At 38.4% G+C, this 26,995-nt stretch overlaps 1 protein-coding gene across 1 annotated transcript in view; it reads right to left on the bottom strand.

Annotated features, from left to right (window-relative positions):
* Positions 1–26,995, bottom strand: part of LOC150086756 (ataxin-10) — a 129,717-nt gene that overhangs the window by 7,185 nt on the left and 95,537 nt on the right. Inside the window, exon 10 of the mRNA XM_090371563.1 lies at positions 23,010–23,073. Within this exon, the coding sequence (XP_090227689.1) occupies positions 23,010–23,073 (64 nt within the window). The remainder of the gene's footprint in view (positions 1–23,009; positions 23,074–26,995) is intronic.

Below are 26,995 nucleotides of genomic sequence, written 5' to 3'. Positions count from 1 at the left end.
CCATGAAGTGTACAGGAAGCGATTTCTTGTCAATGCCCTTAAAAATCAGCGGGTTTTATGAGTGACAAACTACTAAACGTTTAAGTTTATAACTCGCTATGTGCACCCCCCCCCCCCAACTAAGAGCGTTACCGTGTCTTTGGAAGCTTTAAACACAGACATCGACTTTTCTTCAATAGAAATATAAATCCTATTAAATATTTTTTCCGAGAAAGGCTGGTCTCATCCACATTAGTTGTTGCGTCAAATAACCACCACTTCTTATAACCTCATCCAATTTGTGTCTGAATTTTTTGGCAGTCTCACAATCTGCACTTGCTGCTTCTCTACTTATGGCAACGTTATCCACTTCTCTTACAGAAGTTATCAAGCCAACCATGACTCGCAACAAAGGTGGTTTCAGTATATCTCTATACATTAAAAAAGTTTTCTCCTAGTGATATTTATTCGAGCCAATGGAAGAAGTGGGCGAGGCAATTACGTCACTACAAATGCAATTAATTATTGACAACTGCCTCCATAACGTTTAAGACGTCGTGCACGTGCATCATTTGATGTACCATTGTAACGTTTTTTGTACATTAATGAATATTGTACATTTGTAAAATAGTTTAGTATTTTATAAATATTTTAAATATTTGTATATATTTCAGTTAAATATTTTAATCCTTCTCTTTCGGATGCAACAATATTCCTCATGCATTATAGAACCCGAATCAAAAAAGCCTTTTCCTAAGTGACCTATGTAAACGCAGGTAAATAATTACATAGTGATATTTATTAGAATTTGGGAATGCCGCGCACTACAAATGCACAGGTAAATGTTTACATAGGTCATTTCCTGATTAGATATCGTTCATAGTGATTTTTGCATGGTGGCATCGGGATCTCCCCCAACTCCACGTTTTAACTCTGTGTAGAATACAATACTCTGCGTAAGGCCAGCAGGGTCTGTGTTTTGTGAAGTACTAGTGTGGGTTGTGTCGATAAATTTAACGTCGTGCTGGGTAGACCAGAAGTGCTCCGCGATCGCTGGGTGTTCCAAATCAGCAGAACGGACTTCTCTCTCGTGTTCGGAAACACGATCTTTGAGCCTTCTGCCAAATTCGCCAACGGATTTAGAATACTCAGCGATCGCGAAACACTTCTGGTCTACCCAGCACGACATCGATCCACACCACGACGTTAAAATTATCGACCAATCCCGCCATTACCGTCGTCGCGCCTGGTTGGAATCGCTCCACATCTCGTGTTGTCGCGATTCCTTTTTAACCGGAACAAAGGAGATCGCATGCACCCCCATCATTGAAGCAGCCATCCTCCTGAATGATAAACGTTGGTGCACACAGCATACCCAAGCGTTGCTGTTACAACCACAAGCCTCTTCTTCCAGCTGCTAATTGTTTCGCACCTGTGGCACGCATTTCACCAGGATCGGGCATTCTTTATTATTTTTTGCATTAACGCCTTTCCACCGAGACAGGACAACTTCTATCCGAAAGCTGTGGTGACTTGTTTATTTTATTTTTATCTTTTTAAACTGTGCTTTAACTTGTTTCTATTAAAGAGTTTTTACCTAAAACCTATGTTATCCATTTTTCTCAGCAAGCTAAATAAATATCCTTATGAATCCTGAGAGCAGAGGCCTATTTCAATTTTAAATAACTATGTTACTAATTTAATAATTATATATATATATATGCAAATTGTTTTCACTTCACTGTATATCCCTCATAAGGTAATATGTATTCAATGTTTTGTATTACTAATTTCCTCTTGAATTTCCAATAAAGCATATTTTGCTGATCGTGTGCGATTTTATACAAAAAAAAAAAAAAAACCACATACCTCTTATCGGTATGCGGTCAACACTTCTGCAATGCATTTTACTTACTTCCTCCTGGATTTAAACAAATGGAATAAATGCAGATTTTACTTCTCTAACCGCGATTAATATAACAAGCAAATTGTAATAATTCGTGGATTTATATATTTAATAACAAAAAAACACAACCTCCTCAAAAAGTAGCTACTGCATATGCGCAAACTGAGAACATCTGTTTTTCTACGCATTAGTCATTCATTGCTCCAATTAGCGAATGGCAAGAAATAATATCCACTGCTTCAGCTACACAGAGAATTTGTGATATGTATGGAAAATACAAAAAAAAAAAAAAAAAAACCCAATTGCCGGATTTCTATTAGCCAAATTTAAATTTGAAACAGCACGACAAATCGTTCTAAAAGTGCTATATATAGGTGTTTTATGAATATATATGCGATCGCAACTTAAAAAACACTAAAATTCTTCATGAAAAGGCGTAATTGATGTAAGACTTATCAACGTAAAAGAAACTGGCACACCAACAACGAATCACATTCGTCAAACACAGACAAAACAGAACTTATTAAACATTTTTAATAAGTTCTTACTGGTTTCTGGCATTTGGATACGATTAATTACGAATATGCTCACACCTGTAATCAATAATAATCTTTTGGGAAAACTTTTTTTTAGAAAATTTACTTAACAACCAGAACATTCTGGAACAGAATTCTGGTATAAAGTACCTTTAATCAGAATTTTTTCATTGGTGATTTTTTTTTTTTTCATCTTGTCCTTTCGTTTTTTTTTTTTTTTTAAGAAAGAGCTCTCATCAAACAAGCTGCTCAACGTTCATAAGATTATTATGTAAATGTCATACTTCAAAAGCCAATGCCAACAAGTCAAAGCATTGTTAATCGTCACATATAACTTGCCACCGTAATTGCAATGTATAAACAAATTTGACAATCATGACACTGCATTCGACAAGTTTCATTATCAACTCTGTCAACTCGTGATGGCTTAATTTCTGGCTTAACTCTGTCAACTCGTGATGGCTTAATTTCTGGAATAAAAATAGTCTCCCATAGCAAAATAAAACATTTACAAATGGCGAACCGTAATTGTTTAGGGAAAACAAATTCGATATTCCTGATAAGCGTGTATAACTTGCTAAAGTCAAGCAAGTTTCATTAAAATCTTTTTGTCGCTAACTCACGTGGTTTCTTTATGAGGTTCCAAGCAGAGCAGATTTATTATGGAGAGCTGCTTAGAATTGTTTAGGGAAAACAAATTCGATATTCCTGATAAGCGTGTATAACTTGCTAAAGTCAAGCAAGTTTCATTAAAATCTTTTTGTCGCTAACTCACGTGGTTTCTTTATGAGGTTCCAAGCAGAGCAGATTTATTATGGAGAGCTGCTTAGAATTGTTTAGGGAAAACAAATTCGATATTCCTGATAAGCGTGTATAACTTGCTAAAGTCAAGCAAGTTTCATTAAAATCTTTTTGTCGCTAACTCACGTGGTTTCTTTATGAGGTTCCAAGCAGAGCAGATTTATTATGGAGAGCTGCTCATCAACGGCGAGATTACAAGTTCTCTGAAGCCATGATTACGCGTAATAAATGTTTTATTACTCCTACATATATTTTAAGTAGTTTTAATCAGCCGGTGATAGGGAAATACTAAAGAAGCTTCACATATTTTCACATAAATAATCTTGTAATAAATTTTGTATAAGAATAAAAATATATAAATTAACAGGGTGTTTTAATTAAAGTGTGAAACATACCCGGTGAAGAGGTGCAGGGAGAAACGTAAAAAAAAAAAAAAAAAAATATTAATTACTATTTTGAAGTAAAACTGTAACCATCATCAACCGACTGCAGGATGGAAGCATCCTCAACGATTCATGTTGAGGGTAATGGACCATAATCGACCACGTTGGTCCAGTGCAGGTTGACAGATCGACCGTATTTAGCAGTCAGGGGCTTGAACACTGTCTACTTAGAGAGCGTGTGCTACTGCACTACAGCTACTGAGCACTCGGCTACGGAGGAAGCATTTACCATTTAAAAGCGAAGCTGGAAAGTAAAGTGTATTCCGATATAATCACTACTGACAATATTAATATTTGGCTCTCGATGATCATTTGGCTGGAAAAACACACACCACATCGAATATTTATACTATTCCCATTAAGTAGGTAACCATCCAAATTCTGCTTGCTTTGAATTTAGCCAGACTCGTTGCCTCTGCCACGGTGGGAGGCAACTTATTCCACTGTTCGACAACGTGCTGCCCATAGGAGAACTTCATGAGATTAGGTTCAAGCTTAGTTGTGGCCCACCTCCTCATGGTGCATACGGGCAATAGGGAGCCTATCCTTCTGGCAAAGTGGAAAAACCATACACTGCAGAAACATATCATTACTCACATTTCTGGCTGTTCTATAGAGTTCTGTAAAGACGCGGCACTAGGCAGACATGTATTTGGCGCCCTTGAGATACTTTTATTAAATAATATTATAATAAAAATTTTGAATTTTGGCGTCCCTATGCTCAGCATACCGTGTTTCGCCCGCCCTGGTTCTGTGTCGTCACAGTGTGGCTCGGCGGAGTTGAACTAAAGTTCCAAAGCCGCTCCCCTACATAAGACTCTATACAGATTTACATGGTTGCCCTTCCTTCAAGACTGTTTCGGAATTATGAATAGCAAAAAAATCTGAAGCACTGGGATCTATGACTAGGCTGTTTACATAGCAAAGTGTTTTGTTCAGGTAATGGCAGCTAAACTGATTATAACGACGTCTAGTTCATTTTAATTCAGTCGTTAAAAGGCCATAATCACTGTATCCTGATTTAGCAAAGGATTTCTATTCAGCACACGAGATCTCAGTATTTGATATTTCGTCCATAAGAGCAACTGCCAAATGACCACCAACAATACTCTTGAAGCATAGGATATTTGTTCTATTTACCGTTATGTTCAGAGTAGGTTCAAGGAATGTATACCAACTTTTCACTACTCCTGTCGAGATAACAGGAGTACAAAGTAAACTAAAGATTTGACTTCTGCATACAATATATATATAAATTAGTAACAGAAGAGAGGTAAATGCCCTTTTCCAGGTAATAATAAAGAGGCCCAGAGGATAGATTTTTACTTTTAATTAACTTGCATACAAATGCTTTAGGAACAACTTCAGAAACAAGATTGCATAATAATACACAGAATCATGTAATATAACCTACTTCAGCGTACCGCACACACTTTTACTAACAGATTAAACCGCTGTCGTTATTTTTTATTCTCGTCTACAACGCTATGAAATGATGCAGTAAAAGGTGTCTTCAATCGGTAGGTTGCTCTGCAAGAATCATGTTAGTGCCTGTAATTATAGCAAAGACGGCGACTTGGCTATATCATTACAGTAGATAGGAACACGGCTGCTGCTGCTGCTCGCCATTAACTGTCACCACAATAAATTATTAAGGCAATTAAGTTATAAAAGTGTAATTACCTTAACTACATTCTGTGTCTTGTTGAAATAGAACAGTGCATGTATACACAGAGAATAAGAACAGTGAACACCAAACCAAGTTCAAGGAAGATCGCCGCTTCGGGCACAGAGTTCACTGAATGAAGGTTTAAAAGAAAGCTTATCATATACAGTAGCAGGCAACAACAAAGAAATTCTTTCCAATTCAAAGGAGATTTTACAATGCCTAAAGGGTACAACAATAAAAGCTTCTTCCATACAAATCTCACTGGCAATGCAAAAATGAACGGTAACATTTATGCTACAATTAATAGCCAACTGTATATATATTAATATTCTTGAAGACAAATTCTTAGAGGGTAAGGATGGGTGAAGTGGTTTTTTTTTTTTTTTTTTTGGCTGATGCTATGTAAGCTTGCTTTCTTGCATCATTTGTCACTACTATTACTGCTACATAATATACATAGTTAATATTAGACAGTGATAAGGGCCTCCATCCCCTGCTCGTTTCGCTCATCGAATTTTGTGTTCGATAGGAGTAAATACAATAATAACACTGGTTAACACGTAAAATGTTACACGAAAACGAAAATACCCAATCTTGACTAATTTTATGCTGCTGAACACAAATATCACATTATAATTTGTCGATTGGTTCTTGTTTTCGAATTACAGTTGGGGTCTCATGTTAGCGAGCTATTCTACCTAGTGTTGAGGGTAGGGTGCCACCGGTGGTTTCTCACAACTGCACCGTTAGTACTTTTGTGAAGATTACAGACTCTGTACATATCAGAAGTGTGAGCGATGTGTGGCTTGTGTCGTGTTGTGCACAGTATTAGGGTCAGGCGCCACCTGTGTTTTTCTCACATCTGCGCCATATGTTCACTGTGAAGGAATACAGTACTACTGTAAATGCCAGAAAAGTGTTGTGTTGTATATGACATATTGCATTAGGTCCTGTTGTGTGTCCTGGCATTTGGCCGCAGGACCCCTGGTGGGACTCCACGTTGCCCGCACACACCACTAGGAGGTAGCCAGGCTGCCCATTATTCTCCGGCTTGTCTCCGCCAGGGCTTCCGGGCTTCCTTGACGGAGACAAAAAAAAAAAAAAAAGGTAGAGTCGGGGAAGTACAGAATATACGCAAGAAAGGTGGGTATAGCTAGAAATATGGAGGATGTAGGCACAGGCATCCTACAGGTTATTATCAGTGGAGCAATAAACGCCATCAGGTGAAAGGGGAACCCGGACAGCAAGAGAGCTGCGTGTAAGTTGCCACTGAGGAATCAGGTGGCCCGTGCGCCAGTTGATCCTATCCAGGTTAAGATCGGTTGGCCAGTTAGGTAAGGATCAGATGTTTGGGTTGGCGATAGGGTGCTCCGTCTTGTGAAGAGGGCTTGTGCAAACTTCGTAAACTCATGTTTTCTTCTGTGATGAAGAAGTGTTCATTTCCTTGAGGGTTAGCTTGTATACGAGTAAACAGGGCAGAGGTCCTCAGTGTTGATAGGTATATACTAGATGGTTCCAGTCTTCTATTTCACCACATGCACAGTAGGGGTTGTCAATGATTCCCATGGATGTTAGTTTATGGTTTATTGATCCGTGTCCAGTAATGAGGTAGGTGGTATGAAGACCAGGAGAGAACCAATTTGGAGAGTTGGGAAATACGGCATTCACATAAGGTATAAATTTCTTGGTGATTGGCCCCTTGTCAGTAGTAGTCCATCTGTCCTGCCAAGTCTGAAGTAGTAGGATGGCAATTTGTTTCTTTTCCTGCCTGATTTCATTCAGGTTATTGATGGAGTGTCCAAGGATAGTTGTGGTATACCCCTGGATAGACAGTAGTGGAGGCCCCTTCGAATAACCTCCCGATCAAGCAGAAGGAAGCCCGCAAGAACCTGAAGGGCTGAGTTGCTAACTGTGCAGCATGCCCTTGTAATAGAAGGATGGTGCGCTGGATGGTTCCCAGTTTAAGTTTGTTGTTGTAAGGAGTTGCCCTGCGAAACCAGACCCATATGTTAAAGGGAAGGAAGATTGATTTGTAGAGAACCTTAAGGGTGCGTCGATTCAATCCCCAATCACGGCGACTCACTAGTGCAATGAGAGCAGTGTAGTTTCTCACTTTTGCATGGAGGTGTGAAAGGTGCAAAGAGAAAGTGAGCTTAGGGTAAAGTACTATTCCCAGTAATTGTAATGTAGAAACTAGCTTGATGGTTTGGCCTTGAAGTTTGATAGTGGGGTTTCTAGTAGGCTGCAGTGGTCCCTTCAGGAGAATGGATTGTGTCTTTGGGGTGAGAGTCTTGGCTTGTGTAGGGCTGCCCAGTTCTGAAGGATTTGAAGTGCCTGGTTTCCTCTGGCTTCCAGAGGAAGCTCTACTGTCAGCCTCAATCGAGATGGTCACATCATCAGCAAAGGCTTTCATAGCTACAGGACCTAGATCCAGTCCCAGGAGCTCATCCAGGACAATGTTCCACAGAAAAGGACTAAGGACTGAACCCTGGGGGCAACCTCTGTAGATAGACCTGGTGATTCTTCGGTACGTGGAGGAGATTGTAATTTTCCTATTTGATAAGTAGTTTTTGATGCATTTGTATAAATTTAATGGAATATCTGCTTGCCTAAGTCTGCAAAGAATACTTGCCCACCAGAGCCTGTCAAAGGCTCCTGCGAAATCTATTGCTATTAGTAGGTAGAAGTTGAGACTGCAGAGATGATCCTTTGCACCGCATCTTCTGTGCAATGCCCTGGTCGAAACCCAAACTGGAGCCCAGCTTTGGTGTAATGGTCTTGGAGCCGTACTAGGAGTAGACGTTCAAACAGTTTGCTGACCATGGATAAAAGGGCAATGGATCGATATGACTCTGGTTGTTGGAGCGGTTTAGACGGATTTTTTATGACCAGTTTTACATTGGCGTTTGTGTGTCGTGTGGTGGTATGTTGTTTTTCTGGTGCTTGGCCGCAGGGCCCCTGTTGGGAACCCATGTTACTGTCCACAGCCAATGAGGAGGTGACCAGGTCAGTAGGGATTATTCTCTGGCTAGCCTTTGCCAGGGTTGCCTGAGCTTCCTGACAGAGGCCAAGTGGCAAAAAAAAGTTTTTATTAAAAAAGAGCACGGGGAATATCGTGAAGGCAAGTCAGAATGGGAGAATAAAGGGCAGATAGGCCATAGAGTAGATAGTTGACGAAATAATGGTAGGCGAAAAAGGGAAGAGAGAATGGGTTGGAAAGTCAGAGGGACAAGTGTCCCTGTGTGAGTGCCATTGGCTATGCTTAGATGGTGATCCTGATGCCAGCAACGATGGATTTCTCCAAGGATCCTGCACTTAGTGAGTGCCTACAATATTCCTACCCGATGAATTAGCATGGCAGCTAATTTTGATCCTGCACTCCATGGAGTGCTAGCAGTTATCCTACCCCTATTGGGGTTAGATGGGGGATTTTCTTTGTCCAGGGCTTCCTACAGCACTCTGCCATTCACTTGGTGGGAATTTATTCCCCGTTCAGTGTGATTGGTCAAGGTGGAAGTGGTTAATAAGTGTTCCTGTCTACTCTGATGTTCATTCTATGCACCTGCCTGGTGGTGAGAACTGCCTGGGCGAACCACGCAAAAGCAATATAAGCACTTTCATCCAGAAGCAAGATGTGTTCTTGATAACGAGGGCTATCTTGTATTTCTGTATTCAGCCTTAGTCGGTTACCTTCGTATGTTATGCACAGGTACATTATGTGCTGCCACGTCTCGCCATCTCCGCAGTGGCATCAAGGATCTTGTTCGATTCCAATGGTAGCGGGCTTACGCTGAAAGGGCACATGCCCTGTTAGGAGAAAGGTAGTCTGCAATCCGGGGGAGTACTACGGAGGAGACCTGGGCCAGGTATGTCTGACTGACAGGAGGAACTTCTTGGTGACAGCGCCCTTCTCAGTAGTGTCCCAGTCAGTTTGTCATTGGTAGTCTGCAATTCGTTACCTTTCCTGCTGTTGGTTATTCACAAGGTACAGCTGAAGTCCATTGATGGTGGTGGGGGATTCCATTTTTCAAGTGCTAGAACATGCCATGTCGAACGACTTTCAAGTGGAAGTAGATATCCTGCAATGACACAGAGCAGGTGTGCTGACTGTACGGCACGCCCTTGTCACAGAGAGGAGCATGAATCACTGGATCAAGTCCAGTTTCCGCCTGTTGTGTTCTAATTCGTCTTTGGTGCACCAAATCGAGACACCATAGCAGACGATGGGCACAAAGACCACTTTGTGTATTAGTGAGAGGGCTCTGTGTTTCAAGCCCCAGTCAGCCCTGCTAATACACCTAATCATTGCAGAGTATTTCTGTATTTTGATGGTTAGATATTTCAGGTGGGGTGGAAGGAGAGCTTAGCATCCAGGTATTTCACCTCTTCATACAGGCAGATGGAAGTATTGCTGATTTTCATAACAGGTGGTTTCCGGAGCTGTAGCTTCCCATGAGCAGAACAGATTTCGTTTTTTCGCCAGAGATATTGAAGCAATGGATGGAGGCCCAGCTCTGCAATTTAGTCAGTGCGTGATTGGCTTTCTCTTCTAATAAAGCTCTTCTGTTGGACTGGACAACAAGCACCAGATCATCTGCAAAAGCAAGTTATTCTACATTATCAACAAACAGCATGGCAACACCAGTTTCAGTACCACCACTCTTATCAGCGGCTGGAGATTAGGCACCTTTGAGGCAACCTGATTGAGGTGTATAGGGCCTTGAATGGGTTGAGCATGCTGAATTCTGATGGGATTCTTCCAATTGGTCAGATTACGAACCTAAGGGGGCATAAATTCAAATTGAGGAAAGACAGTTGTAGAACAGATGTGCGGAAATTTGCCCTTAGCCAGTGGGTGGTTAATTGCTGGAATAAACTTCCATCTGTCATTGTGGAAGTTGATAGCTTAAATAAATTCAAGGAGGAACTGGAGAGAATGGTTGTGATTTTTTTTTTTTTTTTTTTTGACTGATGCTACATGAGCTCATATGCTTGCTTTCCTGCATCATGCTTCTATTACTATTATCACATGATCGGAAATTGTCGCCACAATCTACATTCCCGAACCACCCACCCTTTTTTCTGTACACTTTGATGAAGATGAAAACACTGATGAACATCAACTTGATATACACAAAGAAGTACAGCAGATGTCTACGTCAGGGGATGTCATTTTGTCCAAACCTTTATCCTTCTGAACCACATAAGATCACAGAAAGTGAGCTTAATGACCTCATCAGGGATCTCGATCTGCCTAAGAATAAGGCAGAGCTTTTGGCCTCAAGGCTACATCAGTGGAATCTTCTAGATCATTCTGTGAAAGTGACATTTTGTACTCTAAATAAAGACTATGACAAATTCTATCAAACAGAAGGTGAACTGACTGTTTGTAAGGATGCTGATGGTCTAATGCTGCAATGAACGTGAGGCATGTTCCCGAATAATGGTGCCTATTTATAGATGCTTTTTAGGTTAGCTTAAGGCTGTTATTACACAACAGAAATATGCCGCCTTCATTACCTCTTGCATATGCCGCCCACAAAAAAGAAACATACACAAACATGGAAAACATCCTCTTAGGTGTACACTATCAGAAGTACAAGTGGCAGATATATGGTGATTTAAAGGTAATTGTCATTTTATACAAAAGGATTACACTAAGTATTGTTGCTTTCTCTGCAAGTGGGATAGTCATGCCAAGGATATTCACTATGAGAAGAGTTGGCCTCAATGAAAATCATTAACATCTAGAACGAAGAATGTAGCATTTGAACCTCAGATAGATTGAAATAAGTTTTGCTTCCTCCACTCCACATCAAACTGGGGCTCATGAAAATTTTTCATATAGCTTTGAAAGTGAATGGTTCTGCATTCACATACTTGCAAGAGAAATTCCCAAGACTTAGTACAGAGAATATTAGGGCAAGGGTTTTCACTGGTCGACAAATAAGGCAACAGTTCAAATGTGTTCTTAGTAATAGCGAGAAATCAGCATGGAAAGCCTTTCGAAATGTTTCGACTGGTTTCCTAGGAAATGGTAAAGCCGGCAACTACAAGCAGCTTATGGAAGATTTCATTACTTCTTATGAAAAACCGGGGTGCAACATGTCACTGAAGATGCGTTTAGTGTACTCACACTTGGACTTCTTCCCACCAAACTGTTATGCCATCAGCGATGAACATGATGAGCACTGTCATCAAGACATTGCAGTGATGGAACGAAGATACAAAAGCAAATGGCGTGCCGCCATGTTAGCTGATTATTGTTGGTTGGTGAAAAGGTATGCCCAGAAACTAAATACAAGCGAAAGGTGAAAAGGTCCCATGTTTGATACAGGTATGTTCGTAGCTACATCTTACTGCCACATAAATAAATTTTTTATTTATATGGCAGTAAGATGTATATCTTGTATAAATATTTATACCTTGTATAAATTAAAAAAAAAAACTACTTTTTTCGAAAACAAGAGCCAATCTGCCATTTTAAGCACCATTTCTGTGTTTAGCACTCCAAAATCTGTAAAGTAAACTTCCTTTCTCTTTCTCTCTCTCTCTCTCTCGTAACAAGATATGACCCAAAATTTGTTGTTCAGTGTAATTAGAAGAAATTTAAAAAATAAAAATGTACCTTAATCTATTTCTTGCACTGTAGATACATTACTGAAAACTTCTTTGTACCAGAAGTACGAGTGGCAGCAATACTGCAAACCATATTGGTCCTCACAATATCTTTGGTACCTGCAATTTGAATTTTGATGCCGGCCATAGTTCCATCCAGACAGTCATGCACAGTTAATAGTGCCTAAAAGATCAAGTTATTCTGATTTTTTGCGAAGGAGGCGATCAGAGCTGGACCCAAAATTTGCGGAACCCTGTTCAAGAATTACTTGTGGGGCTCTAGGGTCCTGTGCAACACTTATGGGGGTCTTCGTAATAGTGATTTTTTTAAATTTTTCAAATTTTACGGTAACTAAGACATAATAAATAATTTATTATGTCATAATATTTTATATTATGACATAATATATTATATTATGACATAATAATATTGTCATAATATAAAATATTATGACATAATATAAAATTATTTTATATTATACTGAACAAAAATTTTAAATACAAATAATATTTAATACATTAATCAGCAATATTATTTTGACCATTTGAGCACGGGCCCTATTCAACAGAACCAGTTGAACATGCTTGTGGCCGGCACCGGATGCAATTGAATGTTTCTCTGACATTTTCTCTACAGAAAAAGCCAACCACCTGGAAAACTGTTTTCTAATGAGATCAAAATATAAATCATGGCCGTCATTCATATTCAATATTATACGGAGAATAGAAATGTTATCTTTTTTCTCGTTGAGCAGTACGCGATCGTCTTGTTGACTATCTAGACAATCACCTGGTCATTGTTTGACAAGTTTCCCAGTAATGCATTGGAGAAAGAATGAAAAAAAAAAATTGTTATACTATAATACTATCTGTCTGCTTATCATTGTTTTCTTTGCTCTTAATGCAGATTCTTTGCATGCATTCTCATAATACATAGCGAGATACCCTAGATCATTTTATGCCATTCTGTATTATGTCCGTATAAGTATGTCAGTGTCACAGACCAATATACATGTTGTGTAGGCTGAAATCATTCCTGGAATAACCCAGAATAACTTATGGGGAAAAAACTAACCCTCCTCCTGACTCAGATTGGCTAACTATAGCCTCAACTGAGGACTTTAGAAATTCCTCCAGTCATTGGTGGAAACCAAAACTCAGATCTCTCCAAATAAGTGGCAAGTGATGAATACACTATACTATCATGGAGAATGACATCTGATGGAAAAGTGCAACAGATGGCCATTCACAACCCACGACCACCAAAAACTATCAGAACTGTCATCAGTGAATTACATACATAAATAGAGAATATTTTTGCTGCCTAATGAAATCAATAGTCACTGTATTTATAATCTCTCCTGCCATGTGCCATTTGAATGATGTACAGGACAGTTATAAGTGAAGAAAACCAATTTGGTCATCAGCAGATAGCAAATCATGAACTGCACAGATCAAATTTAGAAAAGTGTCTACTTAAGGCACAAAAACTTCCAGGTCGACACCAGACTCTGTTTTGTGCTGTGTGCTCCATGCAGTGAATTTATCTAATCAAGTACAGTGCAGTATAAGCAAATTACAAGTTGTGAAGACAAAATTTCTCAACACAATAGCCATTTAGGGGTTCCTTCAGATCAGATAGTGCTTTAATCCTCTCCTTGAGATAGCTCCATAGCCAAAGGTCATAAGAATTAAGGTCTACAGAGTGAGGTGGCCAAATAATTGCAAAATACCAGAAAGTGATACAGTCACTGTTTCACTATCAACTGCTGTGTGGTGGAGCTCTATTCTACACACAAACATTCTTTCTCTTGTAGGAATCTGAGTGTTAGAAAAGATCACAATACAAATAATATTTGCCAGTAAGAGTACACATTTCAAGAACATAAACTTGAATCTCCTCGAAGAAGAGTGGTCCACGTGAAGTCAGCTGTGAACCCACCTCAAATAGTAAGATAAGGGCATTGGAAAGAAATGTCACTTATGGATATTCATATCACTGTTTAGCCATTCTAGGGCCATGTCATTCTCTTCCCCAGACCAAAACCACTGAGCAAAGTCTGTGCACTATTCAGGACCATGGGCCATTATAACTGGTGCAACACATAGATCTTGTAAGGAAAGCATTGTGCAAAGGATCAAAGCAATTCCTATCGAGTTGTTGCCTCTAGAGTATCAGGCTAGCTGTCATGATGCACTAGCAGAGAAGTGTGTATTTCATTTTACACCATAAGCTACAGCAACAGTGATTTCATATAAGTCAATACAAACGAGTAACATTTTTTTCTGGGAACCACAGACAAAGTTTCTATTTCTTTTAATTTCCTTATCATACTATATAATCTATTTTGGGAAAGGGTGGATCCTTTCTTTTTTAAACAATGTTTTTAAAGTTTTTCAAGCAATTATTACTATTTTTTGTAAAAGAATTTTATCAACAAATAGTAGGTTTTCATATGTAGTACCATGTTGACTTTTGCTTGTTAGTGTGGTCACACATTTTTTTAGTGATGTATTTTAGTGATACATGAGCTGATTAGTGATATATACATCACTAATCAGCTCATGACATTTATTTTGCATACTGACTACATTCAACAGCAAGTGCATCCTGGTGTCACTGTTTTGATTTTTTTTTTTATTCCTTTCTTTTCGGGGGCTTTCATTTTTGCACATATAGACACAGTCTGTTTTAATTCTGAGCATTCATGGTTTAATTATAACTACCCGTTTTTTTTAATGTAAATCCCAAACACGAGAGGTATTAGAACCTATAGTACTTAGTCGTGCTTGGGTTGAAGGTTGAGAAGACGAAAGAAGATATTTGTTGACATTGGACTTGAACTTCTGTAGACTGTAATTTTCAGGAAATACATATTGTTCCAGGAAACGGCAGTTGAATGAATAAATGAGGAAGATGAAAAGTTGGATCTGTGAGTTTGAAGTTGGACAGCAAATAGATGTTGGCTGGTGGCGGCACATGTTTGGAATGTTTTGAAAGAGGGAACGGGAATTATAGAAGCCAATTCAGAAAAACAGTGCCCATGGAAATATCTGTAGAAGAGGCATGCAGCAGAAACAGTACATCTATGAGACAGCGAGTGGAGAGACTCTGTTAGAGATGAATCATTAATTAACCTAACTGCCCTCTTCTGAACGGAATCAAGAAGCCTGAGAGAGATTTTGGGGACACTACCCCTGATGTGGGAACAATATTCCATGGCAGGGCGGATTTGCAATTTATACAGAGTGAGCAGCTGTTTGGAAGAAAAGTAACGGTGAGAGTGAAAGAGAAAACCAAGTTTTTTAGGTGCAGAGGAAGCAATATTTGTAATGTGCTTTTGCCAAGAGAGATTAGAAGTCAGGGTAATCCCCAAAACAGATATATCATTTTGCCTAGAAATCGGAGTGTCACTAAAGATAAGCACAGCAGCAGAAGAATCCGTTTTGCGAGATATAAGACAAGACTGAGTTTTAAAAGGATTGAAATCAGCTAAGTTGTCTTTGCCCCACTGGAGAATTACCTGGAGATCGGCATTTAAGAAACTGGTAGCAGATTTTCGAGAATTTGAAGCTGACTGAGCAGGGCAAAGTTTCTCAAAATGCAATGTGCTATCATCGGCAAAACTAGGAATAGGATTTCCAGTCGATGGAAGAAGGTCATTAATATACAAGAGGAAAAGAGTGGGGGAAAGAACTGAACCTTGGGGGACACCGGCATTAGTGGAGAAGTTAGAAGACAGAGCGCCATCTGCCATCACCCTCAGTGAGCGTTCAGAGAGAAAACTGGATAACCAATTACTAAAAACAGTTGGCAAACCATAAAATGGAAGCTTGTTTAGAAGACCTTTATGCCAAACACGATCGAAAGCCCTTGAGATGTCAAGGGCAACTACTTGTGTTTCACAAAACCTTTCCATTGAATTAGTCCATAAATGGGTAACATAAGCCAGAATATCACCAGTGGATCGACCCTGAAGGAATCCATACTGGCGATCGTTGATCAGATGGAAGGTTTCTAGGTAGTTTAAGAGTTGGCGGTTAATTGATTTCTCCATTACTTTAGAAAGAGTAGAAGTAATTGCAATGGGACGATAATTCGATGGGAGGGATTTGTCACCCTTTTTAGGAACTGGCTGGATATAAGCAAATTTCCAAGTAGAAGGAAAAACACCTTTGGAATAAGAAAGTGAAAAAAGGCGGCAAAGAATAGGAGTAAGTTCAGGAGCACAGGTTTTGAGAACAAGTGGAGAAATACCATCAGGACCTGGAGCTTTCTTAGCATCAAGATTCGTCAAAATCCTTCTGACATCCTTTTGACGGAAGACCACAGGAGAAATTGAATGGAGCGTGTTGGGAATGCTGGGAGGTGTTTTACCAAGATCACTAATACATGAGTTGGAGGGAAAATGGGATGCTAGCAGGTCAGCTTTATACTTGGCTGAAGTGACAACAGAACCATCTGGTTTTGACAGAGGTGGGAGCAGAGCTGAGCAAAAGTTGCGGCCAATAGATTTGGCAAGAGACCAGAATGCTCGGCTACCATTAGGGCAAGAAGCAAGTTTTCTACTCTTAGCCTGTTCAAACTCTAGTTTGGACTGATTATTAACTGCTTTACAATTGTTGCGAGCTTTGGTGTAGGCAGAAAATGAAACTGAATAATTAGAAACAAGCCAATTATGATATGCAACGTTCTTCTCTTGAACAGCCTTAGCACATTTATTAGAAAACCAAGGTTTGGATAAAGGACGAGATTTTAAAGTGGAGTGTGAGATAAAGGATTCCATTCCTGCAAGAATAGTTTCACTGACACGATCTGAGCAAACGTTGACATCAGAAGTTTTGAAACAGTAATCAGACCAAGGAAAAGAAGAAAAGAAATCTCACAGGTCATCCCATTTTACATTCTTGTAATGCCAAACAACACAAGGTTGAGAGTATCCATGAGATAAAGGCTCCATTGGAGAAGAGAATCACCAAGTTGTGATCTGAAGTGCCTAAAGGACTTCTCACTTGGACCGTGTACTTAGAAGGGTTGTTTGTCAGAAAAAGATCAGGCTTATGGTTAGGATTGTCTGGTATTCTTGTAGGTAAATGAATAATCTGTGCAAGATCATTTGTAATTGCAAAAGCCTTAGCATCTCGACCAGCTGGGTCAGTGTGACTAGAAAACGGAAGCCAGCAGGAGTTGTGAACATTAAAATCACCAAGGAAAATTACCTCACTGTTAGGAAAGTTGGACTGGAGAATGTCAAGTTGCAAAGAGAGGAAGACAAAGAACTCCAAGTGGTTAGTGGAGTTGGGAGAATGGTTGAGACAACAGATGAATTTTACAAAATGAGGTAGAGATATTTTAAGTCAGAGAAGATCGAAAAGAGAAGATTCCAAATTACTAAGTCTCTGACAGGGAATATCGGAACGGACATATGCACATGTACCACCTTTGAGGCGAAAGGATTTATACAGCAAATAATTTGGGCAACTGAGATGAGCAGTAGTTGAATCAACTGATAACTGAGATTCTGTCAGAAAAATCAAGTCCATTTCCACTTGCAGTCTGCCAAACCCCACGTATGGGGTTTGGCAGACTGCAAGTGGAAACAGACATCGTTGAGATTAGAATTCAGACCATGTATATTTGTGAAATGAATTAGGATGTGTTTGGGAGGTTTAGATCTTTTCGCAGATAAGCTTATTCTATTAATACATAAGTACTTAATACCGGTACATAAGTAAGCAATCATAAGTAATTGGGAATTTGTCAGGGGCTTAAGATTCTAGTAACCTGCCCTTTGATGCATCTCAATTCAGCCCACATAACATGGATAAATATAGGAAGTGTTAGCATTAGCAAAGGCACATGATGCAAGAAAGCAAACATCAGTCAAAAAAAAAAAAAAAACCTTTAGGTTATTTTTTTTTCTAACACCAAAGTAGTGTTCGTGGATTAAATCAAGACTTGACAAATTCTGCAAGGCTTTTTGGAGGAAATTTTTATCAGTGTAGATCAAATCTGTGTTGTAAAGACAGATTTGGTTTGATAGATTTGAACAATGGTGGTGCAAGAGTTTTGCCAATATTATTGAGGATGCTTTAAGGGATCAGGGAAACTGCTAATTAGGAGGAATGGGGTAATATAGATATGAAAAAAGGTCAAGGTAATGCTTGCACTCATCACAAAAAATTCTTTGTTACTGCAGTATTGACAAGATGTTCTGAGGGAAGTGAAGTTTCAAGTGAGGGGTAAACCAATGGTAGCAATACAACTTGAGATAAATTCAAGATGTCAGGGTAATATACTATACAAGAACACTTCGAGAGTTTAGTGTCAAACAATGTTAACTAGAAAATCATTTTGTAGTTGATGTTTTTGTAATTAACCAAAAAAAAAAGTTATGGCATTTTCTTGGTTTACCAGAAATGTACTTATAGCCTAAGCTAACTTGTAAAGTACTAGGCAGATACAGTTCTATGACATAATATGCATTGTTATTGGTATAAAGTAAAACTAAAGTTATCGCAAAAAGAAAATGCAATTTTGTAGTTAATGTTGTTAGACACTAAACCCTCGACTTAGCGTTGACCATATCTACAGCAAAGCCAGGAGTCTGTCAATAAAATGAGATAATGTCCTAATCATTCAATTAGTGAAGGGTTAGGACAACTAATGCTGACATAGCTAAGGGCTAATGGAAACATGGTGTCACCTGGAAAGAGAGCATGATGAGTTTCACTATGGTACTTCCACTGTGTATATAGGAAGGACAGGAGAACACAGAAGGGATGGTGGGAAAAATAATTAAAAAGCAGCCTGAGTACATCCAACAATTTTCTGCATACTAGTATAGATTCTGAGTGGTGTGAGTTAGTTGGAAGCAAAGGTATAATGAAAATGGGAGTAATCTACAGACCAGAAGACTATGATGATTAGGGCATCTACACGCAAACAAGTGTGAATGGGAAAGAATGGGCAAACAAGTGTGAATGTCTTATTATGGGTGATTTCAATTTGCCCCCACCTGACTGGAGCAAGTGGGACAGAAACTCATTGTAAGGGAACAAAATTTTTAAATCAACTGGATGACTGCTATTTGTATCAGCATGCTAGGGAAAGTACTAGGAGCAAGAATATTCTAGACCCTGATCCCATGAACTAGATGACATCATAGGGCTAACAGTACAGTTCTTGTACTGTTAGCCCTATGATGTCATCTAGTTCATGACCAGAGTTTCACTATTCAGTGTTGCAAAGTACTCATATTTGCACTTTTATTTATTATGCTGTTTTAAGGGTTGCCTTTGCAATATTCCTCTCGATATCTGTTATAAGAATCATTGCACTTATTATGGTTACCAAAGAATTTCATTATTATATTTATCCCAAACATATCAGTACATAATTTTTATTTATATTATAGGTACTGTTCATCATCAACAATGCAGTTATTCAGGAAACACAGGAAAGGTTGATGAACACAGGAAAGTGTCAAGAACATTCACCTTTGTCTACTGCAAGAAAGGGTAAGGAAGTAACCGAACATCCTGCAGTACTTAGAGCTTTGATTAAAGAAATAAGTGGAACAAAACTACAAAGTCAAGTCATTAAACTTTGAGTTGCATTCTACAGAAGACCAAAGGGAAAAGAACAAACTGGAAATGATATCAAAATATAACATACCTATAAGGAATTAACCCTTTCAGGAGCACACCTGTAGCTCTTTTTTTGTTTTAGGAGCCATATATGTTGTTCTATGGTATAAAGGTCACTTCAAACGATATCTCCATTACTATATGAACTGTCTTGAAATTTTTCTAGCATATACTGTCATCTCTTATCTGTGAAACACAGATAAGAGATGACAATTATTACACTTATCTGTATTACAATAGACAGCAGCACAAAACTGGCTTTGCAAATTAGAAGAGGAACATCTGTTGACATCAGTTGTCCAACTGAGCTTAAAAAAACAAAATTGAAATTTAAGAATTTCTCTGGAATTCAGATCCAGTTGATAAAATCAAAAGATACATAAGTAGTCATACAGATTATTGCATCAGTAAAAAAAGCAATAATGGGTTTTATTTACAATTTTTTTAAAATTCTGATTTAATTTTTGATAATTTTACTCTAGTGCTGGGTAATAATATTAAAAAATAAGAACAAGTTAATATAAGGAGGAATGGAATGTAAACTTAGAATAAACACAAAGAACTGAGTTCTATCTCATACACTGATAAGTGTCTATGAAAGCAAGACATGAGTTGATTAAGGTAACAGTTAAGCTACAGTTGAAAAAGTCTTAAACATATCTAATTATGAAAATGTTGTACAAAATTATAGCATTATCAATCTAAGATTATCACCACCAAAAATTGAATTATTATAAAAACAGCTAGGCTAATCACACCGTCAAAATGGAAAGCTTTCATTAAACTTCATATATTTCCTATTCACTTCCAAGAAGCCGACTAAACATATTAAAGTAGCAGATTGGATAAAAAAATTTTTTCTCAGAATAATTGAGTTACTTTCTGTGAAACTCAAAGCATGCTTAATGACAGCCTTGAAGTCTGATAATGCTGAAATTTAGTGAAGCATTTTTATGGAATTTGTTAACTGCCACATCTACAGTTGAACTCGTTTATAACAAGTTTCACTGGACCGCAAGATGTGCTTGCTGTATCCGAGTACTCGTTATACCTGGGTTAGGTGATTTGGAAACAACAGAAGTGTAGGAACCAGAGGTAAACGTGAATTGAAAACTGTAAAAGATTAACCTATGTATGGAAATTATTTGTGGCCCTAAAAGGGCTGATTGTTTCGAGAAGTGATTATCCAATTTTCAGGAACGAATGTAGGGTCATTTGACTGGTCTTCTGCTTTTGTCACAACTTTCTTGTGATCAGACTTAAGGGACTGAACATCTCTGCATCAGTATTGTCTGTAGCTTTGAAAAACACGAAGGTTCTCTACACTGTCAACAGCTGCTCCATATGATGGAGGCTGAATGGAATTTTCTTCATCTACTTACTTCTTCACTTTCTTCACCTGCTACTCGGATAGTTTCTATGATGTCTTCTGTTGTAAGAGTTCCCGAAGTTACGACGTCATCATCTACATGCTCCCAACTGTCGACATTTGGAAGTTGATTCAAATACTCTGGACTCCTTTTTTGCAACCACTCAGATAACAGAATGTGATCTTCCTCGCCAGTAATGTTATCTTGCTTTGAATGAAATTCAACCTTCTTGAAACAGTTTTGAATGCAAGTTTGTGAAAAGCATTCCCATGCATCGGGCATATAGCATCGAGAACTGAGATTTACATTTCAATTCCTTTGTCTGTTCTGTCAATGAGCAAAAGGACCAGTGACGATAACGAGCTTTGAAACTTCTGTCACACCTTGATCCATTGGTTGTAGCACTGCTGTAATTTTTGGAGGCAAAAAAACTAGCATTATATGACTTAGATTGTCATCTTTCTGTGGATGTGCAGGACGGTTATCTACAACAAGTATAATTTTGTGTTTTTCTGTATGAAGATCTTTGTCCCACTTTTTGAGGTAATCTGTGAAAATATCTGAAGTCATCCAAGCTTTTCTGTTTGACGTATAAGCCACTGGAAGTTGCTTCACATTCTTAAAGCATCTTGGTTTGGCAGACTTTCCAAAAGGTTTTGGCAGACGGATAAAAGCCTTCTTTTATCTCTCCCAGACATATTTGTGCAGATAGCCACTGGAAGTCTATTCTTCAACAATTTTCCTCCAATACATTTTTTGCCCTGGAATTTCAAAGTTTGGTCAGGAGTAGCATTATAGAAAATTCCAGCTTTGTCCATATTGTAGATGTTATCAATACTGTAGCCTTGAGAATGAAGTCCCCACACATTGGTCATCCACTTAGATGTTATCTCCATGTCCACTGCAGATGTTTCTCCACTGATTTTGCCATGGCAAATTTTATGCCGATTCTTAAAATGATCAAGCCACCCATATGAACAACAAAATCCTGCATAGTTGAAAAGCCGTGCAAATTCTTCTGCTTTAGCCTTTAAGACTGGTCCACTTATGGGTAAACCAGCATTTCTTTATGCAGTGAACCATTTCAGTAGAACTCGATCAATGTTATCTTTGTCGAATTTCTTGAGTCTCTTCGAATTTGTTACATTGTCATTGCAGGCCTTCAACTCTGTGTCTCTATTTTTCCAGTGTTGAAACAGTAGACAAAGAAAGTCCATACTTCTTGCATATCCCTATGTTCTTCTGACCAGTCTGCAGTTCAATAATTTCGGCTTTTTCCTTCACCGATAATGCTTTCCTCTTCAACATTTTTGGGCTCTGAGATTGAAACCAAATTCCTCTTACTGTCCTTTAGAAGTAAAAATAGAGTTTATCCTTAAAAGGACAGCTTATAAAATTCTGTGAAATCCACTACGCAAAACAATCAGCGTCAAAGCAGCGAATGCATCTAAGCTTTCCAGTGGTCTGCTTTTATCTATTCAGCAGTGGCCAGCAATTAGTCATCAGAAAAGGAGTGGTGTGTGTTTTACAGCTCACTGATTGGTTTGCCAATGACCAATAGCTAGCTGCTACAGAGTAGGTTAAAGCACACCTCTAGAGAGCTTAGAAGCAGCCATTGATCATTCTAGATAGCAGATTTCACAGGCAATTTTATAAACTTTCTTTTGAAGGACCAGTAGGAACTTTCTTCTCATTTGTAAAGGATGACAAGCAACACTTGGTTTGCTGTACATGGAGGTATGTTCCCTCGTTATATCTGGGATGTACTCATTATATCTGAACTGAATGCCATGCATTTTTAAATGAGACCAAATAAAATATCTCAGTTTACTCATTGTATCCGGGAACTCATTGTAAGCGAGCTCATTATAAACGAGTTCAACTGTATTTGATACCCCCCCACAGTGCTGATGAATAACTCAACTTTACTAATATTTTCATTGATTTAATTAGGAATATCAATGCAATGCTAAAAAATGAGTTAAGAATAATTCACTTTATATTACACAATTTGAAGTACTACAAATATAAGGATACATGGATTCCGAGAATCTATGTTGCAGCAATCCAAAATTAGAGGAATTCCGTCCATATTTCTTATCTATTAATTAGAAATAAAATTTCTACATTAATTTTTTTTTCTTGTTTATTTACTGAAAACAATAATTCTTTTTATTTTCATTACATACTTATAATCAACTAAACACAGAAATGGTAATAAAGTTGTAATTGACCCGGTTTATGCTTCAAATACTATTTCTTAAAATTAATCCACAGAAAATTCTTCCTTTGCTACTGAATAATCTTGCATGGAGATTATATGTGAGATTTAAGTTTTTTATTGGTAAAGTTAATCAAATAAGATATAACAGAAAATGAGGTAAACTACAAATATAAACTTGCAGAAATTACAAGAGCATCTATAGAAACCGTACTGCCAGATGATCATAAGTGTAATTAGAATTTTGGGCCTTCCGCTTCAAACTCTTCTCCCAAACTGTTTAGTAAGCATACCATATCAACCATCAGATCATCTGACTTTTCTTGTTTCTGCAGATGATCCTTTTATGATCCAGAAACCAGAAGAGTTAGAGATTTGAAATTGAAATTTCAGATTTTCAGATTGAGACTGAATTTCTGCAGAAATTTCAATCAGTGCACAACAGATATTTCCAAACTGATGCTGAGGAAGCCTCAATTACTTGAGTACAGGTCTGGAAGCCTCACTTTAGGAAGGATGTAGAGTTGCTAGAAAGAGTAATCCTTAAAAGGACATGAGCATAAAGAAGGGCAACAAGACTGGTGAGGGGAACAAAGGGGTGCACTTATGAAGAAAGGCTTAAGTTTTGCAAATTGCAGAGTCTGGAGACTAAGCACTTGGAAGGTGATCTGATTGAGGTGTATAAGGCCTTGAATGGATTGAGCAGGCTTAATGCTGATAGGATTCTTCCTCTTGCTCAAATTACAAACCTGAGGGGGCATAAACTGAAACTGAGGGAAGACAGTTGTTGAATAGACGTGTGGAAATTTGCCTTTAGCCAGTGGGTAGTTGATTGCTGGAACAAACTTCCAGCAATCATTGTGAACGTTGATAGCTTAAATGAATTGAAGGAAGAAGTGGACAAAACTTTTGAGTAAACAGATGGGCAAAATGGGAAGGTTTTTTTTTTTTTTTTTTGGCTGATGCTGTATAAGCTTGCTTTCTTGCATCATGCCTCTACTAATGCTAATTTCAGTTGAGAATACACATTGGCATGAAGAATTTCCCAAGAATTTTTTGATGTCTGAATAAACAAATCAAAACATATACACCGATGAGGCAAAACATTACGACCCCCTACCTAATATGATGTTGGTCCTCCACATGCAGTCAAAACAGCTCGTACCCAGCGAGGCATGGACACTACAAGATTTCTAAATGTCTTGTGGTATCTGGCACCAACATGTAACCAGCAGATCCTTTAACTCCTGTAAGGTCAGTGGTTGAGACGCCACTGATTGGAGTTGCTGTTCCAACACAAACCACAGATGCTCGATGGGATTGATGTCTGGGGAATTTGGAGGCCAGGGCAATACCTGGAAGTCTTCCTCATGTTCTGTGAACCAGTCTCGAACATTTCGGGCACTGTGGCATGGTGCATTATCCTGCTGAAAGATGGTACTGCCAGAGGGGAAGGCTGCCACCAGCTTGTTTTCGTCCCAGGTGCATCCAAGTGCCATCACTTCCCCAGGTAAACAACACATATGTACCCAGCTGTCCACGTGGTGCAACAGGAAACGTGATTTGTCAGAGCAGACGACCTTCCAATCACACAAGGTACAGTTTTGATGCTCACGTGCCCATTGTAGGCACTGTTGTGGTGAACCATGGTTAGCATAGGCACTTGGAGTGGCCTGCGGCTACGCAGCCCCATTTTCAGCAGGGTTCGATGTACTGTGTGTTGTGACACATTACTCCCGTCACCAGCATTTCAGCGAGTTGCCACATACCACCTGGGAGAGCCTTTTCTCACCTTGAGCATTGATGGGCTGTGGTCATCCAACACCTCGCCGGCAGTTTGTGGGTTCCCCCTCTTTGGACCACTTTCGGTAGGTACTAACCATGGCTGACCATGAGTACCCTACCAGCCATGTCGTTTCGGATATGCTCTGACCCAGTTGTCTGGCCATTGCAATTTGGCCTTTGTCAAACTCACTTAAGTCCACTGTGTTTCCCATCCGACGAGAGTAACACTGAATAACAGAGCTCAGTATCGGGTGTTTTTAATACTGTGTCCCGACCTGCGCATGCATTGTAGTTCACCTGCAGTTGCTTCAATTTGCATAATGGCTCGCTGGTCATAATGTTTTGGCTCATCGGTGTATGATGAACAAGGATACAGAAACTATTTGCCTCCACACAGCATATGGCATCATCATTGAAAGTTCAATGAATGCTTGAAGATTTATTTTTATTACATTCTTTTGTGCACCATTGTCTTTTCCCTCTATTGTCACAGCAGTGGCAACAAGTTTTTAACAGAAAATGACATTTCTTCAAGCTCTTGTACTTATATTGTTATAATAGGAGCTGTCACATTCTTAAATGGTACCAATCTCAAAAGTGTTTCTTTACAATCATTTTATGCAGCTGCTCCATGAATGGATCAATAAAAGCTAGGTATGCAATAAATTTTAGGAAGTTTCCACATTACTTGCACCGTATAATCTTTTACCTGTCCTGTATAATTCCAGATTTTTTTCCTTAATGGGTTTCATTTTTTTAAATATAGTTCAAGTTCTTCTAAACTTCATAAGTTCTCCAAATGTACAGCTTTTCTCATGAGCAGGCAGAAGTGCATTAGTACATGCATTCGAGCTGATCATGGTTCAAACTCATGTGAATGCTAAATGTGACTAATGATAATATTAATATTCTTGTCAATTAGCTAATTACAAACTCCTCTGATCTCAGTAGACATGCTAGAGCATAAACAGAAAATTAATTAATTAATTTATTTCTTTCAAATTTGTTGAATAGTTTTTGGTACAAGCAACATGTTGAGTCTTTTGGCAATGAATATTGTAATCCTCTCCAATACATTGTTTTCCCAATTGGACAATTTTCTCTTGTAGTGAGGTTAGAATTCATTTATTTCTCTTTTTCAAGAACTTAAATTCCTGACCTAGTTCAGGTCTGCATTCTACTAGAATTTGTCATACATGATCATTATATCTAGGCCACTATGGCAGGGTTTCGGCACTGTGACTTTCTTGCAAGTTCATCTTCCATATATCTGCCTTTTACTCTCTTATCATTTTTTACTTTTATACTGGCAAGAGGACAAACAGTAGAACGAAAATATATGTTACTGTGTAGAGAAAATATTTAACGGCCTTCTTATACAATTTTGGCCATTAACTATATGAAATATTTGACTTACAAATATTTCATAATTAGGGCTATAATAATATTATTATTGAAAATGTAATATACAGCCTTGAAAGGGCCAAGTTTTAACTAAAAAGTGATATTTGGAGAGTTTTTTAACCTTCGGGGTTAGCCTGTTCTGGTTCTCAGTACACTTAGTCGTGCATTACTGTTTGTCAGTTATGTGTAATTTATTTTTTAGGATACATATCTTTTACAATGTTTCACTCACAGAATTTGTGCACCTAAGATTAATATTTTTGCACTAATGTAAACCCCCAAAATGCTTATTAGTTTATTATTTGGAACTACATATTTAAAGCTAATTTATGTATAATGCTACAAGAGACTCTGCCTTGCTCATTCTTAAATGACACTAATTAAATTTTTTACTAATATATAGAGAAGTATAATATGGTGAACAAACTTTTTTTTGTATGTTATCTGGCAGTATTAAAAAAAAATTCTTACCTCATATCTCATACATTGTTCAGTTGTGTTCTTCTGTTCTTTTTGATGATTATGATATAGATATTTCATGTCTATTACTAGCTGCCCATGATGTTAGTCAGGAAAAAAAAACGATTTTTTTAGGTGACATTCTGCTGGGTCC

This window comes from Mastigoproctus giganteus, chromosome 4, assembly GCF_048544385.1.
Source record: "Mastigoproctus giganteus isolate SK-2022 chromosome 4, ASM4854438v1, whole genome shotgun sequence".
NCBI lineage: Eukaryota > Metazoa > Arthropoda > Arachnida > Uropygi > Thelyphonidae > Mastigoproctus > Mastigoproctus giganteus.
This window is presented reverse-complemented; position numbering and strand designations above follow the sequence as displayed.